At 39.3% G+C, this 13,538-nt stretch overlaps 1 protein-coding gene and 2 non-coding genes across 3 annotated transcripts in view; 2 read left to right on the forward strand and 1 right to left on the reverse strand.

The window, feature by feature from the left end:
• ss (aryl hydrocarbon receptor spineless) overlaps nucleotides 1-13,538 on the reverse strand; it is a 102,106-nt gene that overhangs the window by 8,161 nt on the left and 80,407 nt on the right. Inside the window, 2 exon segments of the mRNA XM_089170528.1 lie at nucleotides 1,084-1,293; nucleotides 8,674-8,763. Coding sequence (XP_089026654.1) covers nucleotides 1,084-1,293; nucleotides 8,674-8,763 — 300 coding nt within the window.
• Nucleotides 1,473-1,544, forward strand: TRNAM-CAU (transfer RNA methionine (anticodon CAU)). The gene has a single exon. It is a non-coding gene; the product is annotated as a tRNA-Met (tRNA).
• TRNAM-CAU (transfer RNA methionine (anticodon CAU)) lies at nucleotides 2,070-2,141 on the forward strand. Its single transcript has one exon. It is a non-coding gene; the product is annotated as a tRNA-Met (tRNA).

Genomic DNA, 13,538 nt, shown 5'->3' on the forward strand with positions numbered 1-13,538 from the left:
AAATTACCCATATTTAAATATTTACCTCGAAACATATATCAAATGTTATCAAAATTAAACATGCAAATTTTGGAATTGTCAAATTCATATAAATAGTATACCAAGTTCTAAAATGGTTTGATTTGTTGTCTTAAGTAAAGTAGGAACGTGCAATTTCTTTCTTGCGGAAAAACGAAGATGGAGAACAGAATGGTAAGAGATGTACAACGTAATATACCTACATGAGGAAAGAAAAAGGTAGAGGGATAGGTAAGCGTAGAAGAAAAAAAAAAGGCAATTACTTGGGTCGACGGGGAAAACGACGAAGACAAACGGATGACCACAAAACGGAGCTCGCTTTCTCACTCACTCACGCTTCCTTACCCCCCCCCTCCCTCCCTCCTTCCTTCCCCCTGCCGGACCTCCCTTTATGACAGTGAAATTATTAATTACTGTTTTGTATGCCGGCACTTTGCTTTTGTCAGCGTGGAGAAACGTTCTGAGTGCGACCGCAATGCGCTCGGGTAAATCCTCCTCCCTATCCTCCTACCCCTATATCCTTCAAACTCCTTTATTTGTCGTTTTCAGGTAGATAGGATTCCATCTTGTAATCTCAGAAATTTACGCGAAAAAGTACAATCATTTTGACCAGCTTAAAACTCATTCATTTTTTGGTATATTGAAGCTAAACTATAGTCAAGTCTAATCCTTGCTAAAAAAAAAAAAAAAAGAAAAAAAGGTAAAGGTGACTGTACAGTTACTCGACAAAATTGTCCATATATTAAAAGAACTCTAGGCAAAATTTAGCATATCTTGATATCATCGTCGTGGCAACCCAACGCGCTCTTTTTATCCTGACATATATTTCTTTGTATAATTCATTCCATTATTGATTTGATATAATTTTAGTTAGATATATAAAAAGAAAAAAAAGAAAAGGAGAAAAATTCCAAACGATTAGCATAATACGAATACGAATCTGATTTAGTATACACTTTATGGAAAATTTCATTTTAATTAATTGTTTCAACCTTACCGTCATTTTCTATTCTTTTACATTTATGTTTTGTTATTTTAGAAAATTAAAGAGAAGAATGGACTTACCAAAAATCCCGAAGTATTGTCCAGAAGACAACGAAAGCGTACGGTAAAACTGCGTTCAAGTAGATGACTGTGTTGAGGTGATAACGCATCGTGAAGAGGGAGACTTGCATTTTCAGCAGGTAAAAATGAATTCCACATTAATTGTCTTTGTAATTCTTCTCTATCTTCGCTATGCACCAATTCGTAAACGCTCTGATGAACGATGTCCGACTGAAACAAATGAAAAATCATCGAATTAGATTATATTCATTTATTTTTATTTGATGTATTGGTATTTTATTCAAATAATTTATGCAACTTGTACAATTACCAATACATATATATACGAGATAACACACACACACACACATTCTGCAGTACATGGATATTTTGAAAGGGTTGATTTCAACAGCAGAGTGGCGCAGTGGAAGCGTGCTGGGCCCATAACCCAGAGGTCCGTGGATCGAAACCACGCTCTGCTAAGATATTATTTTTTTTTTTTTTTTTTTTTTTAACGAATATTTCACTACATCCTTTCCAAGAAATAAAACAATAGTTTATTAATATTTTATTCGCAAGTAGCTTATTATGATTCATCTTATGTCGTTTCTTTTAAGATGCATCATCATAAGTGGAATATAATCGCAGATATACTAATGTTGCTTAAACAAATATTCAACTTTAAAAACATAGTAAGATTGATAAATATAAGTTGAAATTATCGCACTAAATAAACGGTTAAATATTTGTTTATGTAAAAAGTAAGAAAAAGAAAAAAATATGAAGATGAAAGATATCTTTAATCGTGATAAGGGATTAGAGAGCAAGTACTGGGCGGTTCGATGATTACACGTTATCGTATACTTTCGTGTGTGCAACTTTGTTGTTGTTTCTCTCTCTCTCTTTTCTTTAATAAGAATAATTATATTAATATATATATAATCTAGGAAATATATATATTAGATTAAAATAAATTTCAGCAAGATTAGAAGATAAGAAAACACCGAAGCAGAGTGGCGCAGTGGAAGCGTGCTGGGCCCATAACCCAGAGGTCCGTGGATCGAAACCACGCTCTGCTATAAGAAAATGATTTCTTTTTTTTCTTTTCTTAAACGATTCCATTCGATATTGATTTTTACGAAAGAATCCTTTCGTTAGGTTTAACTGCGAATTCTCCGACGGTAGAAAATAATGCATCGTTGTTAGGTTTAAAATAACATATGATTTCATAGAACGTTGAGTGTGTTGTCTGTCAGACACGTTAGTAGTAGTAGTAGTGGTGGTGATGGTGGTGGTGGTGGTATCTTTCGCTATAAGTCTAGCCATATCGATCCTTTTACTTTTGTAAAGGACGTAAGTAGAAACAAGCTGGTGGATAAGTTGATTTCCTTGCAATAAGTCGTCCTAGAGCAAGATGCATCGTAGTAGAAGACATTAGAATTTATTTTAGTTGGAAATAGAAAGAAAAGAAGAAGAAGAAGAAGTAGAAGTAGGTATGCGCGAATGATAGGATGAAAGGTAAAAGGAGAAGGAGGATGGCATTAAGAGAAATCTTTTCTTTCTCTCTCTCTCTCTCTCTCTCTCTCTCTGTGTTTCTGCTTCGTAAAATAAAACGTTTCGAATGCGAAGAAGGGTAGGACGGGTGGAGTGGCATTATTTCAGGAAATATCAGATCGGTCGTGACGGCGTGCAGCGACACAAGCGCATATACGGCCCATGTAGCTACACGTGTTCGACGCACTTTATCGCGCATAATTAATCCAGACTAGCTTGGCCTCGAATGATGAGTCTCCGCACGACAGCAGTGCATAGTTTTACCTTTTAGAAATGGTCATGCTCATCGTCGTCCTAGAGGCTTCTGGTTCCACACAAAAGAGAGAGAGAGAGAGAGAGAGAGAGATCTAAGATGATGATGACGGTGTAAAGCGAGAGAAAAAGAACTAATCAATCCCAGCACTGTACGGTACTACTAAGAGAAAGAGAAAGAAGGATATACCTCGAGCATAGGTGTAACCGCGTGACTTTTAATCCGATAATCGGTGTGCCGATGCAAGCACACGCATCCCTGGAACGTTGGTTGAACTGAAATAAAGCTTGGTACTACTCGAGAATAGATCGGACTCGGCTCGTTCGACCATTACCTGGTCATGGCTGTCAGGACAGGCTCTGCTCGTTGCGAATAATATAATAAATCACGTGCTAGAGACTACGTGAGAAAGAGAGAGGAAGAGAGAGATCACAACGTTAGCTTCGCGTTAACGTTTCTAACCGAAGAACGTCGTCGTTGTTGTGCACTGCTCGATGCACTGACACCTTCTCTCTCTCTCTCTTTCTCTTTCTCTGTATCTTTTCTCGTCTACCTCTCTATATACACGCGTACACGCGCGTCTACATTTCGTGCCCAAACGAATCTCGGGGGTATCAGCGTCGTGAGGATCTCACGACTTCCATGTTACCCGCGTACCATCCCTGCCATTATGCGCGATCTTACACTGTGTATCCTATATATAGTTATACGTACGTATGTATATATATACATACATACGTAAACACATAGAGGTAGAAATTCCGTGTAATCGTAAGACACTGCATTTTCCATAAGTGAAAATGTCGAGGAGAAGCGTATCGAACTTTCACCAATCCCGAGGTCTCTCGTGGTATATCATTTTTTTGTTGTTCTTGTCGCTGTCGTTATTTTGTCTCGAATGTGTTTTTCTTTTCTTTTGATCGATTTATCATCGACTGTTGGCATTTGTGGCGGCACTATCGGAGCTCTCTCAAGCTGAAACGGAAACCGAAACAAGAGACCAACTTGCGTCTCGTAAAACTCTCACCGTCTCGATAAATATATAGCAAGAGGTATCGCAAAATCGTTCGTACGAACAGCAGGTAAGGAAGAGAAGAGAGTAGTCGCCGCCTTGAGAAAGGAGTCCCATGAAGTTCTTCTCCATGGGATCCAATGAATTCGAGCGTCCCGTTTCCCGCGGTTAACCGTCTAGTCGCAACCCTGCTGCGATCGGGTAGAAGGGGAAAAAAGGATACTCCCTTTGCTCTAATTTTAATCAACGATTATACATGATTTCTCTGCTAATCGATGAAAGAAAGTGATTCTACCTTCTTCTTCTTCTTCTTCTTCTCTTATTCAGCTGGTCTACTTGAAATTAGATTAAATCGAGATTGCAAAAAGGTTTACTTTGAGTTAACATTAGAAGAAACGGTAAAAGTAATTTGATATTACGTGTGTGTGTGTGTGTGTGTGTTTCTACACAAAATTGAGCTTGACTTGATCGAGTCGTAAGCTCGACTACCGCGAGTCTTCTAAGAGATTTTAGTCAACCTACAATCATAAGTTCCATTATAATGGCTCGCCGTCACGTATTCGCCTATAATGGCACTCGGATTAAACAACCACGGGAGCTTTTATTAAGCGAGCTTAATCGTAAATTATATTTTAATTGTCGAACGATAGAAAAGTTTCTACAGATTATATTCTCGTTGTATATAATTGGCAGTGATTAGGCGAATGCCTATGAAAATTATTCATTCAATTATATAACATTATTATTCGTTGGTATATATTTGGTAGCATTGTTGGTCTTGCTTGGTCCGATAGCACCGATACCTTTGGGTAGCTTTGGGCATCGATCGTCGTCTCCGGAGTTATACTACTCTCATCTTAGATGTTTTTTTTTGTTGTTGTTGTTGTTTTCATTGGTTTTATGCCGTAGCTTGGTTGTTGGTTCGCTCGCTCGCTCGCGCGAGTTGAGGTCAGTTACCGAAGGTAAGGCGGCGGGCGGGCGGTTGGTTGGTTGGTTGGTTGGTTTGCCGGTAAGGTCCGTAACGTTTGTTACCATTGCTCGTTTAAATAATCTCGAAACATGTATCCGCGGGACGGAGCGGCCGAGTCATGGATGGCTTTACGATCGACCCTCGTCGTTAATTAAGAGCTTGTAATTATTTAGTGGAGACGCTAGCGCACCCCCGCCGGCATCGGAGCAGTCTCGCTCCCTCGGCAGACTTGATTTACATTCCAACGAAGAATGCCGAGGCAAAAGCCTCGCCTTATACTCTTCTCCTCTTGCCTTGCCTTACCTTGCTTTACTTCACCTCACCTTACCTCACCCCCCTCACCTATTTCCTTTTTCCACCATCATCAAACAACAACGGTATCTCCTTTGAGGAGACCAACTTTCTTCTTTTTATCCAAGGAAAACTTTCTTATCGTTCTGCAAACTCTACTGGAGTTCCCTTCAAATCTTAAAGAAACGAAACACACTATCCTTTTTCTTTTTGACGTTCGAAAATTTGAAAATCGTTATCGTTATATATTTCAGTGTCAGCTAGCAGCAGCAGGTACCAAAGATAAAGCAAAGAAACTTACCAAGAATACGTCCGGGTACCGAAAAGACGCTGTGTCGAGAAATAAATCGAAGCTTTGGACACCGGGTGAAAAAAGCGATGGTACCGATTCGGCGCGATCAAAGGACCCGCTACAAATTGAAACAAATCAGGCAGGTAATAATAATTAATCCGAGACGCTCATTAATAATCGAGGTTCTTTCTTTCTTTCTTTCTTTGTTTCATGTATTTGCACGTATTACCCACACACGATGATGACGACCAAGACGACGACGACGACGACGACGACGACGATGGAATGATGACGACGAATAAAGAAAGGGTTTTGAATGTGTATTGGTATACGTATAATAATATATGTACATAGTAGATTCGCCAAGTGGAATATCGCGGCCTCGAACGTTGTTGAGCTCTCAATTATGTCGGAGAATTATGAAGCAGCGTCAGTGTTTCATTCTTCTACTCTCTCTCTCTCTCTCTCTCTCTCTCTCTCTCTCTCTCTCTTTCTTTGTCTCGCGAACTCGTTGAACGAGAAAAGGGGTGAAAGGCGAGAGTGCTCCAGGAGCAGCCCGATTGTGTCTTCATTAGCAGCTATTAATTGTCAAAACGTTGCCACATAATTTAGATGGGGCGCGAACGAACCCTTAGCGCCTTCGTTTAATCATTTATATCCAACCTATACCTTTTTCCTTTATATCCAACACACTCAAATAAACAAGATATATAATCTAAAAAGCAAACGCGCGAAACAAATTCTTAGTCTCGTAAGTTTCTTTGTTGCGCAAAACATTTTGTTTGAAAGAATTGAAAGCACCCTAAAACCATTCGTCGTCCTTGTTACTTACTCGGATTCCTCGTATATTTCCCTTTAACGTTCGTCAATTCTCCCTACTTTTCTTTCTCCTATCTTTACCATCTTCTTCTCATATTTCTCTCGAAGCACCACCCTCTTTCGCCCTTCCATATTCCAGCTACGTTAACCGATAAGCACCCTTTGACCTTTTGTTTAAGTTATTACTTTTATCCGGCACAGGTCACGGGGTATAAAGGCTCGTTGAGCATCGAATCAACTCTATCAGCCCAATTAAGCAACCCGCCGAGGACTGACTCCAAGAGCCTTGCGAGTTTCAATCCGTGCCCTTTTTCCTCGACTTTGCTAGCTCGTACGTTTGTTTCCTTCCTTTCTTTCTTTCTTTCTTTCTTACTTTCTTACTTTCCTCGCACATTTATCGCGTGAGATATCCAACTAAAAACGACTCTTTTTCCTTTTACATTTATTTTATTTTATATTTCTTTATTCGTTTTCTCTTTGAACACTGCTATTGTTTTTTTTCAATTCACCTTCGTCCTTGCGTCGTCGAGTGAATATTATTAATCAATTATCGTAAATTCATTCCTTGATAAAAACAATAATACAAAATGTTAAACGTCATAAACATTTGTCATCAACAAATTTGAACGAGCCCAAATATATGGGGTGGTTTCTTCAGAGTTATTGCAATATTTTTGTTCATATAAATATCCCACCCACATTATTCTTGATGAATTTATGAATATAATTTAGATATATGTGGAAAATACGCTTACTCTCGCACTTTTCTACAGAGTTATAGGGCCGTGTAATCGCGTCGTACCGAAACGCCCTGCGATTATGCACACTCGGATACACGGTCATCGAGTAGGGAAATCATCGTCCATCGTAGTTCTCTTTTACAATGTGTGCACAAAGCGTTCGCGTGTGTTATACTATATTCAAAGGGAGGAAGAAGGAATCCACCACGCGATCCACCGTGCTAAGAAATTTTATAGGCGGATGTCTGTGTGTTTAAATTTCTCCTTTTTTTTTTTTTTTATTACCTTTCTTTCTTTCTTTCTTTCTTTCTTTCTTTCATTCCACTTTTATGCGGGCTACTTCTTGAAAATGACGACATTTTATTAGTTTGAGAATTTCTTCTCGTTTTATTTTTAACGCTAAGATATTTGAAAAGAATAATTTGCATAGTCTTCGAGTTTGCTTTTCATTTACGATCCCCCTCTTCCTTCCTCCTCCTTCAATCTTCTTCTCTTTCTAAATTTATGTGAGAATTTTGAAAATTATAATACCGATAATTCGTGTCCCTTTTGAAATTATTTTTAAAATGCGGGCTATTTAAAAAAAAAAAAAAAAAAGAAAAATGCCACTTTGTATATTTCATCCTCCTAGGTTACAAATTCCTGTTTTTTTTTTTTTTTTCTTATCGAAGCCAAGGGACTTATTAGAAAACGTCAATCAAGTTTTACGCTCGAGTGCACAACTGCTCGTCGGCTTGAAAAATGATTCTTAAGGACTTATTATGAGCCAGCGGGTGTAGGTTGCCATTGTCGATCGGAAACGTTTTCCGTACGATGTGTGCACAAAGCTTTCAGGTGTAACGAGTCCACGATAAAAGTAATCTTGATTTCTGCTATAGAGCAAGGTGACATCGTTCAAAGATCTAAATCTCGAAATTAGTCGTCTAGTAAAAGATTAAAATCCTCCCCCACCCCATTGGGGTGATTAGCTTTTGCTTTTAAATGATTAAACTCTATGATTTCATTAAATTCTCTCCCTAATTGAAAAGACAATTTATGGATTAGGATAGATTCATTCATTTTATAATCTAATTAATTTCTATGAATTTTACCTTACTAAAGGTAATTAGAAAAATAAAAAAAAATCAGAAATAATTGTGTTACTTTTTTTTTTTTTTTTTTCTTTATATGACAACGAACATTAGCAGATCGTTTTCTAAAAGTAAACGAAGCAGTAAGGTAAGAACGTTTGATTGTGTTAGACTCGCGTTTGACGATTCTGTTTGCAGGACGTTATTAGCATTGAAAAATGTGTGCACGCTGTCGAGGGAAGAGTAAGGATACGTCGCGTTTGAGAAAGGGATGATGCTTGGGCAAACGTGACACGTACGTACGGCAAACTTGACAAGGTTGGCGTGACTGTCGAGCGAGCGAGCGAGCGAGTGAGCAAGCGAGCAAGTGTAGGGTGTGTGTAGCAGTAGACGAACCAACGGTAAATCGACAATAATAAGGGTAAAACCCTTAGATTTCTTTTTTCCTCCCTAAGCTTTCTACCTCTTGACACGTATCACTAACGGGGAAGAGCGGGGGAGGAGGAGGAGGAGGAGGAGGTTTTCCCTTCTTTTTTTTTTTTTTTCACTCATTTCAATCGGACAGGAGTTAATCGTGATAAATATTACAATAGGTTTATTAAATGCTTACCTGATGAAAGCCAAGGTAACTTTCTATGCTGTGGGTAGCAAAGAAAACCTCCCCGTCGCAGGTTAATATCAGCAGAAAACCGTTCAGTGCCTGTAAAACACAGATACAATGATTTCAATTTAAGAAAGTTAATGAAAATAAATAAATAGCAGAGAGAAAATAATGGAAGAAAAATAAAGTGGGATGGGTGGTGGTGGTGGTGGTGGTAGTGGTGGTAATGGAAACGCAGAAACGAACGCCACTGTGTTTTGTGGCGTAAACGGAGTTAAAACGTTGCGGAAAGTTTTCCCATTTATCGGTAGACCCGATACCGACAAATACCAAACGAGCTTGCGAACTCGAACGTTCGCATCGAAGCCCAAAATATCCGTTCCAGTTTCTAACGGGGTATATTCGGTATAGGATTATACTAGCTGAGAAAACCATTTAACCCTCGGCCGCACCGCACCGCACCGCACCGCGCCGCACCGCACCGTCGTTTCGAGTTAAACGTGGATTGTTTTGTTTTATTTCGTCGGGTTCCTGGCCCGTACCAGGCACGCCAGAGTTAGACCTTATTGTTCTGAAATATGGTGAGCGTTCGATATCCTTCTTCCATACCGAATACTATTTTATAAGAGAAAAGAAGAAGAAGAAGAAGAAGAAAAAAAATGTAAAGGAGAAAAAATGGAATGAGGAGAACGAACGAATTCCATCGTATTTTCGTAGCATGCAAATCTTACGCGAATTCTTTACAGACTGGCAACATAGTTCATCGAATCTCAACCTTTCAATAATAATTTCCTAGTATATCTAGAAAAAAAATAAAAAAGAAGAAAAAAAAATAAATGCATTCTGCATATATACAATTTTGATCGTATAATATTTGTTATTATCTTTTTATCGAGAGCCATTTGGAAGTAATATAAAAATAGGCAGAGAGAAGGGCATATTGAATAGAAAATGGTACCCACCGGAGCGATCGCATGCGCGGATGCTGCGTTTTGATTGGCTTATTCGGAGGGTGGGCTTTCTGCGTAGCAGCGTCAATAGCGATGTGCGGCTAGTAGGGTGAGCTTCGAGTTTCGAGCATCGCTTGCTATAGTAGAGGATAGTACCTCTCTAATAGGATTTTCTCGGTAATGTTCTCCCCTCTTATTATATAGCTTAACCTTAACGTATCACAGAAATGGCCGACATGGCCATTTCGTATAGCAGGCGCATCGTCGTCTCACGGGAACCTTTCTTCCATGGATGGAAGTATAATTACGAGTTAATCCAATTACCAATCGATCTGTTGGATTTGACTCGGGATTTAACATTTTCATCTATACATATCAATTTCAAATGAATCTATATATATCATTCGTAGGATAACGCCTATTTACCGTTAACAAATAAATATTTAAAGAGAGCCAAGTATATAACCGTAAAGACAGTTAAAGTCGTTCGTAAGAAGAAACGGAATGGGGATAGTCGCGGAAGTATAAGCGTCTGTTTAAAGAAAACAAAGATTGGTATTTATCGCGTGAGCTCGGTGGAGAATCAGTCGCGTGCCACTCGCGAGTACTTGGCGTGTTCCGCCCAAGCGTGAACTCCTAATACCCCTTCATCCTCACCTTGACTCTCTCTCTCTCTCTCTTTCTCTCTCTCTTTCTCTCTCTCGTATTAGCTGCTCGCCGATAATACTTCACGCACGAAATCTTTCTTTACGTTTTCTTCGTGCTCGTGCGAGCGCGACTAGTACCAACTATACCTACATTTGCAAAGATACGAATAATAAACTTCAAAGATAAACAGACCGAAGGAATATCGATTCGCATTAAATTCATAGTCGACTAGCTCGAGTGTCTTTATTTATCCCTTGAAACTTTCTTATCGCATGACCCTGACCTTTCGATTAACCAACCAATTGCTACGTCATTTTTGCAAAGTGTTGCAAATGTTGTTGTTGTTGTTGTTGCAACATTAGGTTGACAAATAGGAAAAAAAAAGTAGAGTAAGTAGCAGCGAGCGGGTGTCGATGCGAAAGGGGTGTATGTATCGAAGTAAGATATTCCGCAGGAAGGAGTTGGCCTAAGAGAGGGTCGGTGTGGTATCTAAGGGAGGAAAGGAGCACGCGATCAATACGCGGGAAGGACTAGCGGTGCCAGACCAAGGCGAGCCCCGTCGACCGGCAACAACCTAACCTCCCTCATATCATCCCATCCCATGCACCCACCCAACCTAAGCTTACCTTTGACTCACTCACTGACTCACTGCCAATTGACTTCTCTCTTTGTTTCTACGTTCGCTTCTGTTGCTCTTTAGATTTCGCTCTATTTCGCCTTAGAATCATAGAACAATTTAAACGCTTTAAATTGAGTTTAGTTTAAACCAATTGTCTAGGAGACACTTCCTCCTTGCTTTAGTCCGGAGGCAGTGAAAGTATCGAAAGGTCTTTTAAAAATCTTTACCACCGTACGAACTTGTCTCTCCCTCGACGACCCCTCACTCACTCACTCACTCACTTCTGCCTTTTAACTCTCCCCTCCTATCGATTTCAGAAACTTTCAATAGATTTAATGACTCGGAACGACTCGTTCGACCTCGGCTTCGTTCTACGATTAACGTACCAAGGGAATTATTTCCACAGGATTTTTCTACTATTTCTTTTACCTTCTATGACTCTATACTATCCATTAAATTGGTTCACAAATAATTGTACCTTTTTTTTTTTTTTTTTTAAATGTCCAGTTCTTCTGCAATCTCTCTCCAATCGTTTTCTTTTAATCCAATTAACAATTCTATAATGATTATTATTATTATTAAATTATTCTAATTGTATCTGTGAAAAAAAAATATAGAAACTGCAATTTATTATGCAGTTAAATTACGCGTATGTAGATTCGAAACATAATCGAATTAGAGAACGCAACGATTAGACTTAGAGAAAAGTTTCCAACAGGGTTTAGCCATGTGGGGGTAGGAGGAGTAGAGGGGTGTGGGAGAAGATGTTTCCCGTTTGTTCTCTTCACCCCTTCTAAGTCTTCTCGAAAACGAACTTACCTATCTTTCCTCACATAGGGAGCAATCAGGGCAGAGAGTAGACATGCAACCATCAGCAACAAGTAAGAGCCTTATAGCGTGGTGATCGAGTTGGCCGTCCGTTCGTTCGTTCGTTCGTCCGTCCATCCGTCCGTCCGTCAATCCGTTCGTTCGTTCGTTCGTTCGTTTCTTGGCTCCTTACTTCCCCCGTCTTACAAGCTCTACACCAAATTCACTTAGGTCGGTGTTAGAGATCGCTTATGCGACCTAAACGCGAATCTAAATTGCCTAGCTCACGTAGGCGCACACAAAACTTAGCAGAAAACCTTCTCGTCATCGTTAGTAGTTCATTTAGTTCACGCAACTAATTCTAATTTTCTTTATTATCCTATTTATTATTACTTGTATATCAAATACATTTTGATGAATTGATGATAAATTGGATGTTTTTTTTGTTTTTTTTGGGGGGGGGGGGGATTGGGATCTTTTTCTTTTTCCAAGAGAACAAAAACAGATTTATCGACTTTGAATAATCTTGAAAAAGAGATATTCGTGTGCGTCTATTACTGAAGCCAGCAATCGAAAAATTCGTTGAGACGTTGTTGGTAGGTAGCACCGCCGTGTTGTAGATGTGCCGGGGAGAAAAATAGCTCGGTTGTGATTACGGGTTACCGGTTGCGGGGGTCATTCCTGACCACGACCCTCTTTTACCGCTACCAACCTGCACACTGCTGGCTCCTGTGTATTAATGCGATACACGATAGCCTGCTGGCTATTAAATAAAAAATATGAGACCAAAATGGCTGCTCTCGCGGCGATATACGTCACTGAGAGGCGTGATTCCTACCGAAGTTGAAAAAGGGAAGGGGGAAAAAAGACAGACAGACACACTTATACAAAGAGAGAGAGAGAGAGAGAGAGAGAGAGAGAGAGAGAAAGAACGCGTGAGAGAGAACAGACGATTTTACGCGCGGTGAAGGTCTATTTGAATATTTTTTTTTTCTTCTTCTTCGACACATTAATATTTCATCGAATGATCGATTGGGATGCATTTTTCAAATATGAAATTAACGCTCATCCGACAATGCGTTTCTCTCTCTCTCTCTCTCTCTCTCTCTCGCGAAAAGTATTCAAATGGCGTATTTTCAGGGGGGTGGGGGTGGGGGCGGGTGGGGTGGATCGATCGATATGGCGATTTCACGGAAACGATAACTCGCCGACGTTTTTGCATAAATGCATAATAGGAACTTTACTACTTTTAATTCATATACCACGGATTAGAGGATAGATGGTAATTGCGTTTGCATTTGCGTCGAACGTTCTCTGAGCTTTTTACCATTCCGCGGAATATCGATGTTGGAATGAATGTATGTAGGACGTGATATACTCGTTCAATATCTATATAATATATGTGAAAGCTTGAAAATAAGGTTGTTCAAAAGATAGGAATATAAAAGTATGTACGTTTGTAAAAAAGTGGTTCGATAAAGGATTGCAACTCGTTTGAACATTTTCCTTATTACTTTTTAGTAATGTCTTTTACATTGAACTTTCATTTGAACAATATGTTATATATTATATTTTGATAATACTTATGTGTGTCTCTTCTCTCAAATCGTGTCGATTTTCTTAGCACCTTCTCTTCCATCGGTGCGTGTTTCGTTAGTCGACAGAAAGGAAAACTAACTGCAAGAAACACGCGACACCACCGCCTCGTGCCCAACGAGAAATAAGAGTCCTTCTTTCTTTTTTTTTTATCGTGATACATTCTTGCTTCGAAAAAGGGAAGAAAAAAAAATTGCAATCTTTTTATATGTATACCGGTTATTAACGAAAGCATTTAATACCAGATTTCGAAG

Source organism: Polistes dominula, unplaced genomic scaffold (assembly GCF_049000335.1).
Source record: "Polistes dominula isolate Pdom_NZ unplaced genomic scaffold, Pdom_raw_medaka contig_15, whole genome shotgun sequence".
Lineage (NCBI taxonomy): Eukaryota > Metazoa > Arthropoda > Insecta > Hymenoptera > Vespidae > Polistes > Polistes dominula.